General features: G+C 40.7%; 1 protein-coding gene across 1 annotated transcript in view; it reads left to right on the forward strand.

The window, feature by feature from the left end:
• TNIP3 (TNFAIP3 interacting protein 3) overlaps positions 1-21,368 on the forward strand; it is a 49,348-nt gene that overhangs the window by 25,358 nt on the left and 2,622 nt on the right. Inside the window, exons 7-11 of the mRNA XM_064450526.1 lie at positions 1,591-1,719; positions 5,879-5,995; positions 8,994-9,119; positions 11,137-11,295; positions 14,665-14,725. Of these exons, the coding sequence (XP_064306596.1) occupies positions 1,591-1,719; positions 5,879-5,995; positions 8,994-9,119; positions 11,137-11,295; positions 14,665-14,725 (592 nt within the window). The remainder of the gene's footprint in view (positions 1-1,590; positions 1,720-5,878; positions 5,996-8,993; positions 9,120-11,136; positions 11,296-14,664; positions 14,726-21,368) is intronic.

A 21,368-nucleotide genomic window follows, 5' to 3' on the forward strand; every position in this document is an offset into this window, starting at 1 on the left:
AAAGACCCACCTAGTCACTGGAAAGTCCAGGTGCCATAACACCTAAGATTCAGTGTTGAATAAGAAGTAATAAGCTGTAAGAGTTCAGAATGTTCAAAAACGTGAAAAACTGGAAATCTTTAGTTATAAATGGCCATGTTCATGCGGGTGTCAACCTCCAAAAGGGAGAATTTGTTCTCCGAGTTAGGAAAAGAGGATGGCAAAGGTGAAGAGAAGAGCATAGCTAAAAGCCTATATGGATCTTAGTGTTTTGGTTTTCTTTAATATCTTAAAGCATATATGCACATACCAGCTTGAGCTAGCTCCTGGGTAAGTTCCTATAGTTAATGCAGAGGTACCCTGCTAATCTTGTCTGTTTTTTGGAGAAAATGAAATGTTCCAGCTAACTTAGAATGCAGGAAAGCTACCTCATGTGTACGTGACAGTTACTCAAGGGTGTTTTTCAGTTGGTCAGTTAGTACACAGTGGTGTACTTCTCATGAGCCTGAACACTAAATGCCTAGTTGGTGGCTGCATAGAGATGTCTGTCGTACAGAAGAAAAAGTGTCCATATGGCATCCTGTGCGTGATTGTTGGATCTCATTTTTTAAATCACATAAAGCAGCTGCATAAGAATATTTTAAATCTTTTTTTTTCTTTTTTTTTTTTTTTTGGTAGAACAGGCCATTCTCTTTCATATGTCTAAACAGCTTTGGTCTAAGACAGTCTGGCAAAAGCGGGCTAGAGAGGAATGCGTTACCCTGGGAAAGAAGCTTACACAATGCCCCTTGCTTCAGGGTCTGATTTGGATCTTAGCTTTGTAAGATTTCAGTTTCAACAATTTCATTGTAAATTGGTAATAGCTGTGCTGAAAGCAGTAGGAGAAGAGCATCAAACTTATTAGGACAGGTTTGCCAAACTTTAATTTCTATAATGCCAACTTGAAAGGCTAGTGTATGAATCCTGTTGCAAGTAGGGACGTCGTCTTGGTAGTTTGTTGGGGTGGCAACAGTGTAGGCACATGCACTAGGAAGGGTCAAGCTGAAGTCAACAACTCCGATGGGGTCAAAGAAAGTGGGTTTTTGAGCCTCAGTTGCTAGCTTGGTAATTCTTGAGCAGGCTGAGACCTGCTTCATCCTCTTGTGTAGTGGAAAAAGCCCTCAGACTATACGATACTGAGATCTGGTTTTGTCTTTAATGTCGTATGACGCTGGGAACAGCTGGGACTCCACCAGTGTTTAGCCCTGGCCTTACACTATGAATACGTAAGAGTAATGCAGGTTTCAGATGATCTTCTGTACAGTACTGATCTGCTTGGCCTGCCAGATTTCTCACGGCTTTGTGCAATTGCAGACTGTAGAGAGCAGGGATTTGGTCTGGTATGTTGCCTCTCTCTCATCTCATATGGTGAGCGGTCAAAACAATTTCAACAGACTTTATCATATCTGGGTTCTACTAACCATCTGCCTTCCTGTTCCCTCCCTTCCCAGCTGTGTTTGGGACAACAAAAATGCAGCACATCTGCCAGACAGCAGATATTCTGAAAAAATGTTCTTGAAAAATGGTTCCATCTGCATTTCAGCAGCATCTCTCTGTCTTTTTGCATACCAGAGAGAAACGAAGGCCCTTAGTGAGGCTCTCCATGAAATGAAGGAAGAGAACAAGCTCCTGAAGCAGAAGAATGCCTCAATGATCAGAAAGAAAGAACATTATGAGAGTGAAATAAGTCGTCTCAATAAGGTATGAACAAAAGTGAGCCACTGACCATGACCTCTTCCTGTAATTCTAGGGTCTCTGGTGGCAAGCAGTGACACTACCAGATGCCCATCTGTTCCATCCTGGGTGAACACCTTGTTCATGGTAGCACTCATGAACCCCTTTAGGGAGCTGGAGAAATAAGCAAGAGCTTACTTTAATACCTGTGTATGCTGTTCTTGGTAGGTAATAGGGTTGCATTGTAAACAGGAAAGTTAAGAGACTCTTTGGCTTCAGCTGTGAAGTCTCTCTATGTGTCATATCTAACCTCTTTCTACATTCTCCATCCTTAGAACAAAAGGGTAAGCAGCACAAAGGTGCTTTCATATGCACCCATTGAAACACTGGGCAAAAAAAATACAGGTTAAAAACTGTTGTTCTGCATGTATTCTGTGTTTGAGGAAAAATGGCTTCTCTTCACAAGAAATGCTTCTGTCTCACTTTTTATATGCTGCATCTATATATATTCATACATACAAGTATGTATGCGTATATATGCCTCATTGAGGAAATCGCCATAAAATAGCTAACTGGGATTTATTTTTTTAACTGAGGGAAAGTAATAAAAGTAGCTTTGTTTAATCAAAAGATCACATAAAGCAGTGGGTGTTTTCTAACAATTCTGTATTTCATGGTGAACCACAAACACTTCCTGAGGAAATGCACTGCTGTAACCATTGCTGTGTAAGTGACACACAGCTAAAGGGCCATGATGTGCAAAAGGCAGGGCAAAAAATTATGTTGCCATATCCAGAAATCTGACAGAACACATGATCTCTCACTCTTTTTGAAATGCATTGACAAGACTTACTGTAACTTTCAATCAAGGACTTATTTGTAAAACTTATTTCAATGTTTTATTTTGCTGTCTTATGATGTGGTTGAAACTTAGATAGGTAAATAGACTTTCAAATGAAATATCAATTTCATGTAACACACTTTTCCACAAGCAATATTTTGCTGATTTTGTGTGTTTGCATTCTTCAAATCTCATGTTGTGAATGCAAATAAGACTAGAAGGGAACCTCCGTGCCCTTTTAAGTCTAGTCCCCTGCTATAGCAGGTTCAGTGACTTGAAGTTCTTAGAAATTCTCTGAAATCAGACAACATTTTCCTTAAAATCACTTAAGCTCCTTCTACTGTGATCCTGTTGGAAGGCTGTTTTGGAACTGTAACCCTTTTTCATTAGATGCATTAATCTGTTTCAACTGGGCTGAATTTATTCTGGCCAGATGATATTAGTTTCTTCTGGTAGCAGCGTCGAACAGATCTGCTTCACTGCTTGCACAAAGCACATCTGTCCTCTCCATGAAGCAGTACTGTCCTCTAGTGAAAGCAGGACTGCTCTCAGGGGAACTTGCTCCTTCCCTATAGCTACAGAGGACAATTGTATTTTCACCAGAGGACAGTTTAGCGAAGCTGACCCACCTCTTTTGGTCTTTTAAAGTACAACTATGCCTACTAATATGCATGTTCTTTCATCTCAGTCACTTTAAACTACTTAGTTCTCAGTTTATGGAAGATATTGCTACTTGTTTCTAAGTACATTAGCCTTTTTACTTTAAGTACGTTGATCTTTTTACTTTTGGCTTCATCTCATTTTGATCTTGTCAAAAGATTTTGATCCTGTGCAAAAATTGTATACAGGACCAATTACAGAAAGTTAGTTACATATTTAAAATAGCCTTTTTACTTTTTATTTGAAGTGTCTCGTGATAATTTTATTTACAGTTGTTTTTTAAAACCAATGGAAAATAGTATCATCATTTCTTCCATAAATGACTAAAACAGTTCAGAGTGGTGGGAATTTTGAAAGAAAAATATTCCAGTTACATCTTTGAGTATTGGCTTCAGTAGTGTTTAGTCTCCATTTTATACTTGGGAACCCAAACTTCCTATAATAAAATAATGTAATTCTCAATAATTTGCAGTTGACCTAATAGCAACATTACAAAACTTTAATTTTTTCCCCCATACATTGTGCTTCTCAGCATGTCTCTTACAATCTTTCCTCAAAGATTTTGATCCGGGTTTAGTATGACCCCAAAACCAATTCAGCTTTATTCATGCTACAGTTTCTTATTTTATCTGAAGCGGTAAAACATGGTCTCTCAGCATTGCATCCAAATGAGGTTTAAAAAAAAATCCTTGCCTTATTTTTCTCTACTCTTAACCTTTTAAGATGGAATTTTCTGGATAACCTGAAGAACTGCCCAAATACGTCTATATCGTTTTATGATTCTAGGAAGTGAGCTGCAAGTAAAATAGTCAATATAGTGACATTTTTTCAAGAATTAGGGTAACTAATTAGTGCATTTGAAGCACTTTCTTTTGAGGGTGGTCAAATATTAGAAAAGGTTGCCTGGAGGGGCTGTGAAATCACCCCACTTGGAGATGCTCAGTACTTAGTTGACAGAACCTGAGCAACCTGACCTCCCTGGCCCGGCTCTGAGCAGGGGCTTGGACCTCCAGAGATTCCCTGCCACCCAAATGAGTCTCATGATTCTGTGACTGTCAGCAAGATAAGAGACATATCCCGTGTAGGCAGGAGGAGGAAGAAAACCACGTTTCACTCGTCTTTGTCCTCAGCAGTATGCTTAACAAAGCACACACCTGGGAAAGGATCTGGGTCGCAGTCAGCCAGGGAACGTATCGTACGTACCACGATATTGTCAAATGTCACTGACTCGTGCTGCTGACGGCGATCTGTGCCCAGTCTAAATGCCAATGTGAAACTTGTTTTTATTATTTGTTTTACTATTAGCACAGAGCACTGCAATGTCATAGCCTGAAAGGGATTAGCAGTGGCTCAAAGGGGCAAAAGGAGGATTAATCAGTAAGCTATGTATAATTAACTAATTAATTACAGATAGCTTACGGAGGGTTAATCAGTAATCTTCATCCTCCCATGTTTACGTTCAACCCTTTTTATGGATTGACATGGCATACAAACTGCCACTATTATACCGATTGCTCTTCTGCACAATTCTTAGGGACAGCAGCCTATAGATAAAAAACCTTCATTTTCTCTTCTGTGCTCTCCATGGAAAGCACTAATTTTTTTAAAAAATTTTTGTTGACCTTTTGAAAATTAATATTAATCCTTGGGTTACTTTAGATACTGGTTCTGCTTGGCCACTTCCCCCTTTGCCTCTTCCCCTTCCAAATTACCTTCCCTCTTTTCCTTACAGCATGAATGGAGTGTGGCCAGCAAGGGGGAGCTGGGGATCATTAGCAGGAATTAAACTTTCTAAAATGGATGAAGTTAGTTGTGTTCACGTCTTACATGAAAGACATTAAGAAGTACTGAATGATGAATATTTGTTCTAGTGTAAATAAGAAATATGTAAGTGTAATGTGTGGTAATTCATAGAAAGGGGTAAGAGTGATTTAAAATTTTTCCCAGTCCGAGTGAGAGCTGTGTAATACTGCTAAAAAAGAAATAAAAACTGCAAAGAACTATGGAAGAATTTGACTGGAAAATAGAGTAAGAGCGTTATCAGTGTAGTGTGTGTATTCATAACTCCCTCTAGTGACAAGCTATAGAGAGTACATAACTTCCTCTTAACCGAAGGGTTTACTTTGGTTCAAGTTGAAGAAATTTGTACTCTTAGTGCAAAAAAACCATTTCAGTCAGACTTTACTGTAGTCACATGTTTAGGCCATCTCTGAATATTGCTTTTATGTTCTTGGATCTTTTGTTTGCTTGGTTTTGGCCCCTGCTGAGTTTAGACACCTGTCTTTGTTTTCCCAATTTCTGACTTGCACAGGGAAGTGGTGTTTATGAATGAGATTTGCAGCTGTGATTTCCATAAAATGTTGGTTATAGTTATAAGTAAAAGGACAGTAAAATGGCACTGCCTCAAACGCATCGATGTAGTGTGGACGCTTTGATTTGGGCCTAGTCGTGCATCTATGTTACTCATGGGGTTTGTATCCAGTGTATGTAACTGAAGCAACTGCAAGTGAAGGGAAAACACCCACAAGTCTGTGACTTACACTAATGTGTTTTATTTAGAGGGCAAACATTCTAATTATTTGAAAGGTTGGGGGTTTTTGTTTTTGTTTTGGGTTTGGTTGTTGTTTTTTCTTTTTCTTTATGTAGTGAATCTTTGTTTAATAATTTTCCTGTTTGGCATTGTAGGCCCTTCTGGATGTGTTGAAAAAGCAGCGCTCACCTGTTCTTGGGACTCCGTCAGAGAAGGGTGACAGGAACAGCCTTGAGGACATGAGAACCCAGCTTGAAGTTCTGAGACAGCAGGTGAGAACAGCTGGAAGTAAGCCTGGATGGATTTCATACAGCATGATTTTGCCCTCTCTCCCTGGAATTGTCCTTGGCAGACTTGCTGCATAGAGCTTTTGACAGGAAGAACCAGTTTAGCCGTAGCCCATTCAAATGGTGTTTCCTAAGATGCTGTCATCACAGCAGTGTCCACGAAGTGAAACTGAGTCCTTGCAAAGTACTGGAGCAAGGACTTGTGTGGGACTCAAAGCAGCAGAATGGCTCCCCTGAGTCTTGGAGACATCCTGCCAGCTCTCTGCTAGGGGCTGAATTTCATCCAGAGTCAATGCTAAACTTCATGAGTTACTGATTGTCTCTTCTGATCCATTTTTCTTAGAAGTTGAAAGTTTAGTGAATTACCTATGAATCCTAGTCTAGGAAAATTAGAGTGGTGGCACTGCAATTTTTCAAAGTGTGAGGCAAAACATTTTCATCTGAACCTGCATACCGATCACTATAGACAAGTGTGTGTATTTTTCTTTTTTAATCTTTGCTCGGAGGAATTCAAGTGCTTTGTGCACTCTTTTTCTTTCCATATGAAAGAATCTGTTTTAAAAGATGATGCTTTTCGGATCATTTTACGTTTTAGGTCTGTCATCCTGGACAGTGTTAGGGTTAACGGTATTGACTCACAAATGGATGTGATCAGAACGGGAATTTTATTCAATGGGAATAAAATACTTGTTTCTGTCACGTTTGACAGCAGAGCCAGATTTTGCTCTCTAATGTAATGCTTGCCACATGCTGGAGAATAAAATCCTGCACTTGATTGTACAGTAATGAGTTATTTCATTCTACACAATAAAATAGAGTAAACCAATTTTTTTTCAGAATTCTCATGGGGTATCCATTTTATGAATGTCTTTTTCTAGTTGTATAAATCAGTACAGTGAGTCCAGACTTCCTTCTGCACGAAATGGAGCAGAAGGCTCTAACTGTATGGAGGAGGGACTCTTGGGACGAAGAGCAACGTGACAGAGTCTCACAAGAGCTTGGCTGTCATCAGCCCATCCCTGGCCACGACAGAAGAGATGAAAGCGTTAGTTCCCTGGGAGGTGTCCCCTCTCTTTCTCAGGGCAACAGAATATATGGCAAAACTGTGACAAAGTAGTTCCTTTGCAGCTTCAGCAGATCGTACAGCTGGGGAGCAGGAGGGAGGTGGGACAGCAGAGAGGGAATTGGGGGAGAAGAAATGAGGAAATACGGAGGAGAGAAATGTGTAGATGGACAGGGATACGAGACACCTAGCTTTCTGCAGGCAACAGATTTGCCTCTGCTTTGGCGGGTAAGGGGCACGCATGCCTCCTCCAGGCACAGGCTGTGGAGCTGAGTCCCCACACAACCACACAGAAGCCTTTGTTCCTTTTACCCAGTGTTATTCAGGAAGGGGGTTACATCTAGTGGGGGTCTATCGGGTCTGAAAAAAACCTTGCAAAAATTAGCTGCAACAGGCAAGTTGTGAAAATAATTCATAGAGCCCTGTGTTGACTTTTTTCTTCCTCTGAGGTATTAATATTTCTTTAGTCCTCCTGTGAAGTCATAGTGCTGCTGCCAGCAAAAAGAAAACTGGATCCGTACAACGGGCAGGGCATGAGCCACAGCAAGCAAGTTCTTTGGAAATAGACTGTCAGTGGGCTTTAGTGACCAACCAAGAGGATGTGAAAGGATTTCTGAAAGTTCTGGTGGTGGTTCCCACCCCAACATGCTTTTTCTGTATTTTTCATTAGAATTGCCGCCAACCTCCAGCTTTTTACCAGGGGGATGCCTGCCCATTAGCTGAAGAATTAAGCCAGTCAGCTTAACACCAATTCATTTATGGATGATTTGTCCGTTGCCTCTGAATGCGTGTGCTCGCTGCCTGCGCCTGAGGTGGTCGGACATTTTTTTAATGGGATGAAATGCTATGATTCCTGATGACATAAGAAGAGCTAAGCCATTTCATCCTTCAGTATTTGAAAGGCAGGGACAGGGTCAGACCTCTGTATTACCATTTTGAATTGTGTACATAACATTCCCCTCTGCTCCTACACCGGGGCAGGTAGGTTCTTCGGGCTGCGGTTTGAGAGGATGAATTAGAAGTCCTCTATGGCACACAAAAGGTACATGGGCCAATTATTTTTTTCACCTATGTTTTCTGCCGTCTGAGACACGATACCTTCCTACAGGTTTTGGTTTTTCTTTTTCCCCACAGTGCTCCAGCCAAGTTCTAAATTCCTTGACAGTCCTGCCTAGTCCAAGTCTTCTGGTCATTAATATGTGACCATGGCTCTAAATACTATAACTTATTCTGCACAGATTAGTCCTTTGGGCCACACCTTGGGTAGACAGCTAGCACAGTGGGTAAGGTAAAGCTTCAGACAACTACGAAAAGGTGTAAAGCAAAGTAGGCTTAAGGCCAACGGTATTCAGTGGGCTGTAAAAAAGCAGGATGCTGTTTGATGATACTGGCTCATTGTTAGGTTGGGCCAGGTGATAACATCCTGTCAGACTGCGTGCTAAAAGTTAGGTTTTTGTGCTGCGCCAACACCTCCCATCTCCACCAGGATGCCACCTACTTGCATGTGAGATACAAGGAGGAGTTAAAAGTGCTCACAATTGCAGAGTAAACTGGAAAAAATCTTGGTAAAATGTTTGTCCTACTGTTTATCCCTTAAAAAGTTTAATGTCTTTAGTGTTTATCTTATGTATAATATCTAAAACTGCTATCTGCCAGTCAGCCTTTTAAATTACAAGGGTCTCTGAATGCTGAAGCTATGGCCTGTTTCAATTGACGGATGCCACTGGAGAATAACATTGCTTGTCACTTTAGTCATAAAAAAGACAAGGGAAAATTTGTGTTCCAGAATTATAAAGAAGGAGGATTCTTTTGGAATGCACCCTGCTGCTTGGCCAGTGTTTAAAAAGCAACCAAACAACAAAGTGGATGAAAATTTCTGTTGTGGCTCTGCTGAATTTCACATACTGATAATGATTGCAGGTACAAATATATGAAGAAGACTTCAGAAAGGAGAGATCTGACAGAGAGAGACTTAATGAGGAGAAAGAAGCATTGCAGAAAATTAATGAGAGATTACAGTCTCAACTGAATAAACTAAACTCTCAGGTATGAGTCAAAAGAAAGTTACCATTGCCAGCACATGTGTATTTTATTTTTATTTTCTCACTTTCCACACAACCCAAGGCTTTCTGGCTTCCATTAATTGACATTGGATTTTATATGAGGTCACCACCTGGGATGAAATCATTCCGAAGTAATGTAATAAGAAGATGAGAAATCATTAGAGATGACTTCCAAATTAAGTAGATGAAGGGAGTATTTATTGCAAAAACTCTTCAAACATATCTTAAAATGGAGGGAGGGGAACCAAAACCAAATCCACTGCTTCACTGGCACTTGATGTAAGAGTTGTAACATCAAACCCACTTTTGAAACAAAAGCTTCTGTAATGAATCCTGACCTCTGCAGTGGAATTAGAGTAATGTTAAGGTCACTGAGGAAAAAAAATTGTCTCCATCCAAATTAGCTGAGCAGCCGCTGCAATAATTTTTTGTTGCAACATCCTTTTTATCTCTTCACAGTAGTGTCACTATTCTGTTCACAGACATTCAGGAAGCCATAGTAAAATCATGGCATGCAAAACTCTGAGCTTTCTCAATCCCCTTCAAAAATTATGAAATGTTGAGGTTTCCTGTCTTAACAAAATTGTGCAATGTTTTAAAAGAATGGCCAATTACCAAAATGCTCTGTGATTTATTGTCGTCCCCACCATTGTTGTGAAACGGAAACTTCACTATGGGCTTATTCTCAACCAAGCCATGCATCGGTACCTGTAGGGTCTTACAGCCATATCAAAGGCAAGGTGCTGTCGAGTCTCCCTCACTCCCGTCGGCTTCAGCACGAGTGGAGGAGCAGGTTGGGCATCCTGCCCAATGGTGGGCACTGCTGCAGGAAGGCCTCAGACTTGTCAGTGCTTTTATGGATGCTTGGACATTTTTCATGCAAGTGTAAAAATAGCGATGCCAGAGGGAATGCCGTGATTTGCCACTCGGGACATCCCACGCATATACCTTGGATAAATCTGTTAGCATTGCATGCAATAACTTTCAGGTATGTTTCTGTCACCCACCAGCCCACTCCTGGGTGGTTCAATAAAGTAAAGAAGTTTTTTTGGTAGGAGCCAGAGTACTCAAAGACACCTTCTTTCTATGTATTTTTGTATTATGTAGAGACTATAAAAGACTAAATTTCTTGCGCAACCCCAACCAGTCAAAGGACGCTGTGAGGACCTCTCACAGCGGTGACAGTGAAGAGGGGGTTTACAAATGGGGTTAAAAGGCCTTTCCCACTCCTCCCCAGCACCTCTGGACCAGGAGAAATGCCAACGGCACCGCACGTGTACAACACACCCAAAGGGCTGTACAAGTGCTGTGTCGTGTATGTACAACTCGACTGCCCCTGCTTTGCATCGAGAGTTTACACTAGAGATCTTGTTTGGCTGTTCTTGCCTTGGGATTTGATTAAACAGAGCTTGTGAAGGATTTTAAACATGAGAGGAACCATATAGAGAATTTCTTAGTTTGTTTTCTTAAGTCAAATTATTTAGTTGTGACTCATCTTTTACTCCTCCTTGCTCTGTCCTTAGGCAAATTCCTGTTGTCTCTGCTGGACACAGCAGGCCTAAGAAAAGGCAGACCCAAATCTCAAGGCCATTGACTTTGGTCCTTTACCAATATTATTAATTTTTCTTGTTTTGCAAGTGCCTGCCCATGTAGTCCTGCTTCAAACTATTGAAAGCTACTGTGGGTAATGAAAATGTTTCTTGAATATAGAAAACAGCCAGAAATGTGCTTGCCATATCTTGAAACCAATCTTTTCTCATCTAAAAAGTGTCAAGACTCTGGTGTGGCGCGAGTCAGCTTTCTTAAATGATTTTTTCAAATTATGAACAGTCTGAAGGGTCTAAACAAGCAGCATTGTGACCCACGCTGAGAGGGCGGGGGGCGGGGTTTCTTCCCCATTGCTTTTTACTGATGAATTTGTATGTGAATATTCTGTTGGTCATGGTATCCTGGTACTAATGCATTTCTTCTTGCTTTTCTTTTTTGTTTTTTTTTGACAGACAAAAGACCTCCAGGTACAGTCTGAGAAGGCCGTCTACCCACCTCCCCTCTTCCTCTCACCGTGTGTTAATTATGGGACTTGTGGGTTGGTCCTTCACTATCAAGATCCTCGAGCACATCCAGTGTCTCGCAGGGCACACGAGCAGCAACAGCACTCAGTAAGGTTCCCACCATCTCCCATTTCACAAGGGCACTGGTTTTCTCACAGCATGGTGACCTCAGGAGAATAAGGTGGTGCTGTCACAGTGCCATCCTCGCCAGTAACTAAATCTGTTGTTTCCCAGTTTGTTGTCAGTTCCAGGTCAAGATTTTATGCTGGTTTTAGAATTAGCCCTAGGTCTGCAACAGTCTTCCTGATCTCAGTACAGCCTCTCTTCCCTTACTATCTGCCCCGAAATGCTGATTTTCTCTTGATAGTTGTGTTCTTTTCTTCCTTGCTGTTCCAGTGTCTTCGGTACTGAATTGCAGAGTGCTGCCATGTGGAAATCTGTGCACAGAGAGGAAAAATTGCAGCCGTTTAAATATTTGGTTGATGAATTATACTTTAAGTATATATTCTTATATATTTTAAATTTACTTTGGCAAATACTATTTATCTACGATACCACTAAGAAGAAAAAGGGTTGTTTTTATATATTTGTTTTCAATTATACTGGTGGTCATTCCTTAATTAGAAAAATAAGGTTGTTTGATTGGACTCTTGCTGATTTCTTAGATTAATTTACTTCTAAGACACAAATTCAGAGCCCTTTCTAGCTATATAGTTACTCAAATTCTGAAATATGGATCTGCTCTCTGGAGCCCAGTTCTGGTCCTTCAACATAAACGATAGTAACAAAAAAGCTGTGGTCAGCATTATTCTGGGCTCTGCCCTCTATTTAGTCTAGGAAAGCTTGTTGACTAATATGTCTTATTTCTGTGTCTTACACTGGGAATTTCTTTCTCTAGCCCTGCCTTTGGAAAAGGACTTTCCTCCTTCTTCACTTATGGCTTCTGTATTCATAGGTCATATAACTGTCCTGCTGTCAGGCAGTTCCGCTGTAGCCAGACGGTACAATCCCAGGTTCCCTGTATGCCTTCTGGGGCAGGCCGGCAAACTATCGTCAGGATTCACAACATTGCTATTAAACTCTAAGGGCAAAATCCCGGATGCTGTGACTTGTACCCAGTAGTATCTTCCCTCTGGTACATTGCTGTGAAACAGGATTATGCGAGGAATAAAGTTCTACTGAGGGTGAGATAGTCTGGCTGTGAATGCTGTGGGAATGCAATTTTCCCAAGCAAGCCTGTGTATTGCATCAAAACATTTTAAAAAGCAGCAGAAGTGGAAGTTCTATCTGAGTGTGGCTAACACAATGGGAAATCTGCTGGCATACAACAGGGTCCTGTCTTCCTCAGCATGAAGAATAGCTTTGCGCTAGGGCAGGTTCTGTGCGGGGGAGTTGTCTATTTCAAGCAAAAATACCATTCTTTGAAGCAGTATTTTCAAGTGCTTTGGGTTATCTAAGCGGGCTGTGCTTGTTCAAATGTAGTGAGAATGCATTTAAACATGGTGAATGTCATTTTAAATACATAATATCTGTTTCTGGCTATAAAACTGTCACATATGGAAAGATGCTCATTATTTGAGAAATTATAGCTGAATTTTTGCAAAACGCATATGAGGCTTTCAGACTGTAGAAATCCAACGGAAAAGCTGTGGTCAAACAAGTCATTTCTGTGCTTCAGGAGTGTGCTTATCTGCCTATTTATCAGAGTTGGAAGTATTGCAGAATGTTTTTCACTGCAATTTGGATGCTGTCCCAGATGATTTTGGCTCTTCTCCCTGATCTTTCATCATCTGGGTTTCTAATTCTGCGAGGGATCTCTGGGTTTACAACTTTGCCATTCCTGCCGGAGCACCGGGGTCAGTCTGACTGGTTGCTTTGTAACTCCCAGTTTCATTCTGAGTTTTCTTTGAAATTCTTTGTCCGTGTGAGTGCAGTGTTGCTGCTCTGAGCTTTTGATACCTCCCTGAGCAATTTGTTTAGCAATGAAGAAAGGTGTTAGAATTTAATGAGTGTCCCAAGTTAACATACGTAATCCTGTGTGTTTAGTCTGTGCTTTTGCTTTCTCATTCTTTTTATATGTTGCACCTTTTGGTTCCTTTTTACATTGTTAGTAGAAACATTTTGTTTAGTCTGACATGAAATACATCTCTTGTTTCTGAAATTCATTCAAGTTTGCATAGTGTAAGTATGTGTGAAAGAGAAGAGCAGACCAGAGAATAGAAAATTCAACAGAAACTCAAAAATGCAATGTAAATAAGTGTATTTTGAGCCATCAGTGGAAAAACTACTGGTGCTTAAGGCAAAGCAGAGTCTTGCTTTGTATCAAAGCCTATTCTGTTGACCCACAAGCACAGAATTAGTTAGTAATTCCTGTGGATGGTATAATGTAAGTGAAAATAGGATAGCTCCTTTTCCCCTGACAGTGTATGAGAGCGATTACTGCTATATACCTATGAATGGCAGCATACGTAAAAGTTAAATCTGTTTGCTTTATCTACAGCTTCATCTTGCCATCTTAATTTAGGCAAAACTTCTTTAGAAGTCTATGAAATTTCTTCCCTACAAGTTGAAATCTGTAAGAGTCTCCTTGGGACTACTCGGGATTTTGTCAGAGTGATTTCTGTAAAACAAGAATTATTTTCCCAGTTTAACTAATTTGAAGCAGTAATTAACCTGGACTTTGACAGCTTGCGTGTGCTACTTAAACCAGATAGACAGCTTAACACAGCTTCAACTGAAATGCCTGGTCCCAAAGTTGTTTGCTCTAGTGGTAATTTGCTACTCATTTAACGTGGTGTGTGGTATAAACTATAATGCAGTATTTCTTTCTCCCAGGATTTTCCTGGACAAAACTGTGTTTGCATGGACATAACCTTCCCACTACTTCCTCTTAGAAGAAAGATGGGAATTTTTCCCATCCCACAGTATTTTCAAGAAGTGATTTGATAACAGCCAATGTTATAGTAACGCTAATGCTAACCTGTGGGGAAGGGAGGAGGGGAGAGAACTTTATTATATGGGTTATTTCTGTCACACTGAAACATGTTACAGATGTTACACGTATTCAAACTGGACCAGCTTCACCTGTCAGGTCTGTGTACCAGGTTTCTCTGGGGTTCTTGAATACAGAGAATGTGATGCCTGCTAGTACCTTCTGGTGCACTTTATTCCTTAAGCCCTTTTAAAATCTGATTTGTTTCTGTTAATGTTTCTTTTGATTTGTGGGATCTAGAAAGGTTTACACCAATATTTGTAATGAGTGCAGCATCTAAACCACATGTCATAAAAAAGGAAGCAAGCTGAAAGGCTCGATCAGTGGAAAGATAAAGCTAAATATAAGATTTTTTTGTAAACTACTTTTATATGACTAATAAAAACCTTCACAGCATGGTTATATTTTTATCATGTCACTGTTCTTTTGTTTGAAGTGTCTATGAAGTCCATATTGCTGTAATAATGTTTTATTGTTCTGTGCAGCCAGACTATCAGTGGTATGTTCCTGACCAGTTTCCGCCAGATGTGCAGCACAAGGCAAATGGTAAGACAACAGCTGTACAGAGCATATTTTAAATGTACATTTTTTTTAAATGGGGGCCTTTGAGGGATGTAGAGTGAACTTCTCTATCTGTTGAGTGCTTATGTGACAGCTTTGCCTCAGAGAGCAGAGGTTGGTGAATGTGCAACACAGGTGAGATTTCTAATGTAATACCATCTACCTCACGGCTTTCAGCTTCATTACAATTCATAAAATGTCTCTATTACACATTATAGGATCACATGTTTGCCTCATTAAACACCTAGTAATAGTCCTAAAGAAAATATATCTTCAGAGTTGTCCTTAGAGCTTCTGTTGCTCCAGCTAAGACTGAATTTAATGATGTGCCGAACCTGGTGGCCAGGATGAGGCAGATTTTAGAAGCCGTTTGTAACAACGTTACAGGCTTTGGGATGTTGTTCCACTTTAAAGGCAAAATGCCCATTGCTGCTCTTGATCTGCTCTGACAGTTCAAGATGCCAAGTCTAAAAATTAGATCATGTAAATGGACAAAATTAATTAGTTGCCAAAGTGTCGGCGCAAACTATGTTTTGGAAACCAGGAGGAGTATTTAGTATTTGTACCTGGATTTGAAATCACGCCAAGTTCCTGGATCTTTCGAAATACTACTTTGAGACCACTCAAAAGATGGATGCCAGAGAGTTTAAAGAAGGGATGTTTTTCTGGGTGGGAATCCGTCCCTCTGGATCTTCTCCTTCAGAAACTCCCCTAAACCACCCCTTTTTTCTCAATAGTGGTTGAGAATTATGGCACCTAAAGCTTTGTATTTTGCTCTGTTCTTGCGTCTCATGGCCCTTTTGTAGAGATACCATCTCAGATGAATGATACATCATCATGTGCTGCAGGGGACCAACAAAGTTTGCTGGTGTACGCTGCAGGAGCACGTGTGCTTCATGTGTCTACCATTTCACGGTGCGAGTGGGCACCATATGGGGTGCTAAGGACTCATCACCAAAGGCTGTTTTGTAACATCTAGAAGAAGATGGCTACAGAGGAACTATTCCGTTATTTATTGCTGTCCACATTTGCTCAGAAGAGAGGGTGGGGTGGGAACGTAGCTGGCTGAAATGGAGGATGAGCTTCCCATAATTACATGGCGACTGTTGGGAGAGTTCTGATGTGGTTGTAGGGAAAGTAGGGCTGTGACTGCGAGAGAGGACAGGAGATTCATTCTGTAGTTCCTCCCACTTAAACTCAAAATTATTTACTGCATAAGAGAATACAGGGAGGATGTTTATAACAGTGAATGAAACAAGTCCAGCCACCAACTGCAGCTGTGGTCCAGGGCACTACACTTAAGGGATCTGAAGAGAGAGAGTTGTTGTTTTTACCCTGCTTGATTATATGAGTTGACTCTGGCTCCCCAAAAAAACTTTTTTTAGAAAACCATGCTCTTTCTTTCTGTTCCCGTTCCTTGTCCAGAACATCCAAATACCTCCTTCTAAATGGGACAGGGAGACCTCTGGAGACTTTTCCCTTCCTTTTTTTCTTCAGTCCCAATGAAGAGGATTTCTCAACAGGTCCCATCATAGCACTGTGTAGGATGTCTGCTTCAACAGCTTCAGGGCTTTTATTCTTTTTAACTTTACTGATAAATATTATTTTATTAGCCATTGATCACAGTGAAGTCCAACTTCTAGTATCAATGAAAGGGCACTAGCCTGGGCTTATGTATTATATATAGTCACCTATAACAAATCTGCATTTAAGTCTTTTGAGAAAGGCTTCAAAGGTGGAAACTCAAAGAGTACGTCATGCAAGTATTCTTGATGTTCCAATATCTTTGCTCTGTTTTGTATGAGGTCTAATTACAATGGCGGGTTTAAACGAGCTAGTATGTGCAGCAGCATTCCTGAGTCTCATTTCCCATTTTTCATTTCCTCATTAGGTGATAAAGTGACCAATAAATCTTATCTCTTCTGAGATAGGGCTTTATTATAGAAAAACAACACAGCAGTGCAGCAACTTTTAGGCATGAGGCAGTTTCCTTTAGGAATGATATTTCAGTAGATTGATGTTTCTAGGGAAGACCCTTAAGTTTCCCTTAACTGAACAAATATTCCTTTGACACTGGGTACTTTTGCTTAAGGAAGAATTAGAAAATACAGGTCACAGGATGTAACTTTAGAGCTGAACACAAGTGAAATGAATCGGAAAACTGATATATATTTTTGACATACCATCAAAAAAGCCTGTTCTAAAGACACTGGAAATCTATGAGAGTCTCTACATCAACTCTAACTAGTTTGCTGTAATGTCATTGGGATTGAAAAGGCATATTGTCCCCAAGGAGGAATTATTAATTTTTTCTGCAGTTTTGTATACTTGTACGTGGATTGTGTTTTCCTCCCTGTCTCCCCTCCTTTGTGAGGGAAGAAGTTATTTGCACCCAGGCGTTTTGGCATTTGATTTAGGTTCTCCAGGTCCTTCTGTAACCAGCTGTGATCTCATGTTTTCTGCTTCTCCTGTAACCATATCTGTACTTTTCTTCTCACTGTCACCACTTCTCTTAGCTGCTCCCGTGTTCAAAGAAGGCTGTCCTAAAGGACTGCTGGCTCTGTGAAGCCTTGTTTGTCTTTGTTTTCTATAAGAAACACCTCTGGCTGTATCTACAGAAATAGGATAATCACTGAAATATTTCTAAAATGAAAAAAAAATCTGCTGCAGAATTTTGATCAATCCTATTTTATCCTATTTTCTAAAGTTTCTACTCCAGTCTGTTACTTTCCCCAGAGATCTGTGTTTTGGTAGTTGGCAGAAGATCACTTATGCACAAGTCTGAGGAGCGATGTTGCCTCCAGCACTGAAATTTCAGGGTAGTGTGATGGTTTGGATCTGGCTCTTTTTGTTTTCAGCCCTTTCTAATTAGCCTGGAAATAACTTCATCAGAATACAGGAAGGACAAGAGGAATAGGAGGGCAAAATGGGGGGGAGGGGGAGGAAAAAACAAACAAATAACAAAAACCCGACAAAACACTGAAAAACCTGGGTTTATTTCCATTGAGCCTTTCTTTCCAAAATGAAAATGAACAAGAGATGTTCCACAGTAGCAAGGCAATGGTAATTATCTAAATGAAATCCTTGCAATTTAGCTTTATGAAGAGGGTGAAGCTAAAGGGAGCTGCTAAGATTACAGCTATGATGTATGGTTTTATGCAAAAACTTTATGTGTCTGTTCAGAGCTTGGAGTAGTGAGCACTGCTTGTTACTTAATCAGGGCTACATCAGCTCCCTCTTTCCCAAGAAATTTGTCAGTTAAGTGAGGTTCAGCGATGGGCTGAGCGGTCCTTGGTTCTTTGGCTAAAACACCTCAGAGCTATCCTATGTTTCTTGTTGGTGAAGTAATCTCTGCGTCTGTATTTTGCAGCTAGAGTTTCTAGGGGCCATTTAAGGATTTAATCCTACTAAAAAGAGCATAAGGAGTTGGTTTTAGTGACCTACCTCTCTGTTTTACAGCTAAGTATCTATGGACCAGTTAAAAATCTGGATGAAGAGGAGGGTTTTGTAGCCCTTGTGGTACATAAGGCTGAAGTTGCTCTATAGAGAGAGGCAGTTACACCCAGACTTGCCCCAGGCTGGCTGCTGTGGCTTGAGACACCAGTCGTCAGCCTTGAAATCACATCAGCCTGCCCTTGAACACAGAGTTCAGAGTGATGCAACAGCATGCTCGAGTCTCTTATCCCTGCTTTTGTTCATGTACGGCATGGAAATGTGATGGTAGGACCGTGTGTGTATGAATATGTGGAGGGGATCAAACACAGCTAGCAATCCTGGAATGTGTGTTTAATTACATTTACTTAATATTTTTACTTCTCTGTAAGCCTGAATAAGTAAAATAAAAACTATGGGTTGTATATAGGCATTCTGGTGTCCAGAAAGGGATTCTGTGGATAAGACTTGGCCTTTATATTTTTGATTCAGTAATCAAGATTTAAATTACTTTATCAATTATTGTTTTTATTTGACTGCAGTTGCCCACAGTTATTGTTGAATTACCCTCTTTAACCAGAAGTTGATGATCCTCCTGGCTGCATAAAACCACTGAATTTTTTTTTTAAAACATGTCTCTGGCTTTAGGGAGCTTACTTAAAGGTGAACAGAGAACTATTCAGGCCCCTCTGGCTTTGGGACCCTAGAAACGGTTTTAGCAGGCTTCATAGGTTAAAAAACACAGCCTTTCTGTTGGTAAGCACGGAGACAACTTTGACCTGCCAGAGGTCGCTTGGGACGGTGAAGAATTACTAACCATGTAAAATACAATTTTCCAAAAAGGATGGGAAAAAAATTCAGTCCTTGATGATGTGTTTAGTGAGTTGATGTATTCCACACCCTTGCATATTTGGAGTGCAACAAGTACTAAAGGCATGCCCGTGGCTTCCATGCCAGGCTGCACTGCAGAATGCAGTTGCCTGCCAGCTGTAGGTCTGCATGGCTGCAGGAAGGTGAGAGTTTAACCTGGTTCCTCTCCTCCTGCTCTTTCATGCTGCAATCTCATCAAGAGTTCAATTTTCCACACCACCGCTGGGATCCAAACTGAATCCAGGAATATTCAACAGGCGGTTTGCAAATGGGAGGGTGTGGGCTGTGTTCAGGTTCATTGGACTGATTTTACTAGCATTTTCTTCCCATTTGTATCCAGAAAGTTTCATGTTAAACCTCTTGTTAAACTGCTTAAAAATGCAGATAACTCGTACCAGAGTTCAGCTTGTCTGTGAACATAAGTATTTCTTCTCCATATCTTCCCAAATATGAAATACTCCAGCTGCAAGCAGGCAGGGCAAAGAGATGGCTAGGAACATTTTGTGTCCAGCCGTGCTCCGTAGGTGGGCTGCAATGGAGATCAGGCTGCCAGGGAAAGACAGCTCAAGTGTCCTCGCAGGGCAAGCGCCTGTCTGTAAGGCAGCATTAGGGAAAATCATCGCACTTCCAAAAAAAGCAAAGATGTTTCCTTGAAGGTCACAATAAAGATAGAAGGGCAATGTGGAAAGGTAAGTGGTGGGAGGCAGGTGAAGATTGAGGAAGATGGCAATGAGATGAGATGTTGTCTCACTGCACCAGCAATGTATTCCCAAGAGAATAACTCTTCCTGCCCACATCTGGGCTGGTCCCTCCCCAGGTAACTTTGCTGTGTAGAAATCCTGGTCCTAAACTGTGCTTAAATTCTTCTAGCTTAGCTTTGTTTGTACAACAATGCTGCCTTTGGAGGGACATTTGCTCCTAAGTCTCTCCGTGCTCTGTCACTCAGCATTTCTGGAACCAGGTTTTGATCTTTTCACTCTTGGTTGTAGGTTTTTGGGAGTTTTGTTGTTTGGGGTTTGCTTTTTTTTTGGTCTTTTTAAGGAGGAAGGCAGAAAGATTTCCAGCAAGTGTACTTAATGTCACTTTATTTGGCAAGCAGTGTTGACTTCCTTCCGTATCCAACTGTGCAAAATTGAAAAGACAGTTGAAAAAAAGATTCATTTTGGAGATTTTCCCTGAACCCAGTTTTTTAATGAAAAATTCTCTGGAAAAGAGGTTTATTGCTCAAAGCCTACTCGGAGCAAGGACCCTTTTGCATGCCACAACTGCTGGCATGTATTGCTTTTCTCTCTTCCAAAATTAATCTTATTGTATTTGTTTTCTCAGCAGAAAGATTCTCAGTACGTGTATTTAAGAACCGCAGTTACCCCTTCAGAACATCAGATATAACCACTGGATTTCTTTGACCTAAACTGTAGGTTTTTATTTCGGATCCAGTTATACCAGGCATAGGGAGAAGCCAAAACGTAGCCCTTCACCTACCTCTCAGTTTAAGGGGTAGCTCTGGAGGCTTGTGGGAGAGGCGAGAGCAGCTGGTCACCACCTCATCTTGGCACGCTTAGGGAAAGCAGAAATCAGCCTGCCCAGCCCTAAGGATGCCCAGATGAGCACATGAAGAAGCATGATGTGTCCGCTTACTTTCATTATAATATAATCTCTTGTTCCCTTCGACACTCTGCTGCTTCCCAGATTTTTGCCTCAGGGTACCTACTTTGCTGCTAATGTTGTTATAATTACAGCTAATTGGAAGAAGAGGAGGAGGGAGAAGTGTGGGGTTTTTCCACTGAAAATAATGACATCTGTTGGGGGGGGGGGTGTGTGAAAAACTGAAGAATGGATTTGTGGAGGTCTTCAATGAAAACCAGACAGAAAAAAAAGTCAATTAACTGACATCTTAATTTTCCTGGAAAAAATCCCAGACCCTAAATGTTTTTGGTATTAGCTTCTCCTCAGTGCATACATTACCTTAGAAATTATCAGTGTTCCTGACTAGTCAAGACAGATTTAATTAGGAGCTTGCCATCCCCACTGGGAAAGAAAATGTGATTATTTTCAGGATTTTTACTGATACAACTTGATTTCTGCTACTGCAGTGTAACAAAAAGGCCATTAGCACACCTTTCATTTCTAACTCCAGAACATGAGAAGCTGCCTTTTTTAGAAAGGTATTGCTTTCAAAAGCCAACTTGAGCTAAAGATCACAGAACATGTTGTAGTTTGTCAGAGCACTAGGCAGAAAAGTCTCATGTGAAGAGGAACAGGATATGTAATTTAAACAGCTGCATGATTTGATAACTTTATTTCTATGAAACAACAAATGAGGAAT

Source organism: Phalacrocorax carbo, chromosome 4 (assembly GCF_963921805.1).
Source record: "Phalacrocorax carbo chromosome 4, bPhaCar2.1, whole genome shotgun sequence".
In the NCBI taxonomy this organism is placed as follows: domain Eukaryota; kingdom Metazoa; phylum Chordata; class Aves; order Suliformes; family Phalacrocoracidae; genus Phalacrocorax; species Phalacrocorax carbo.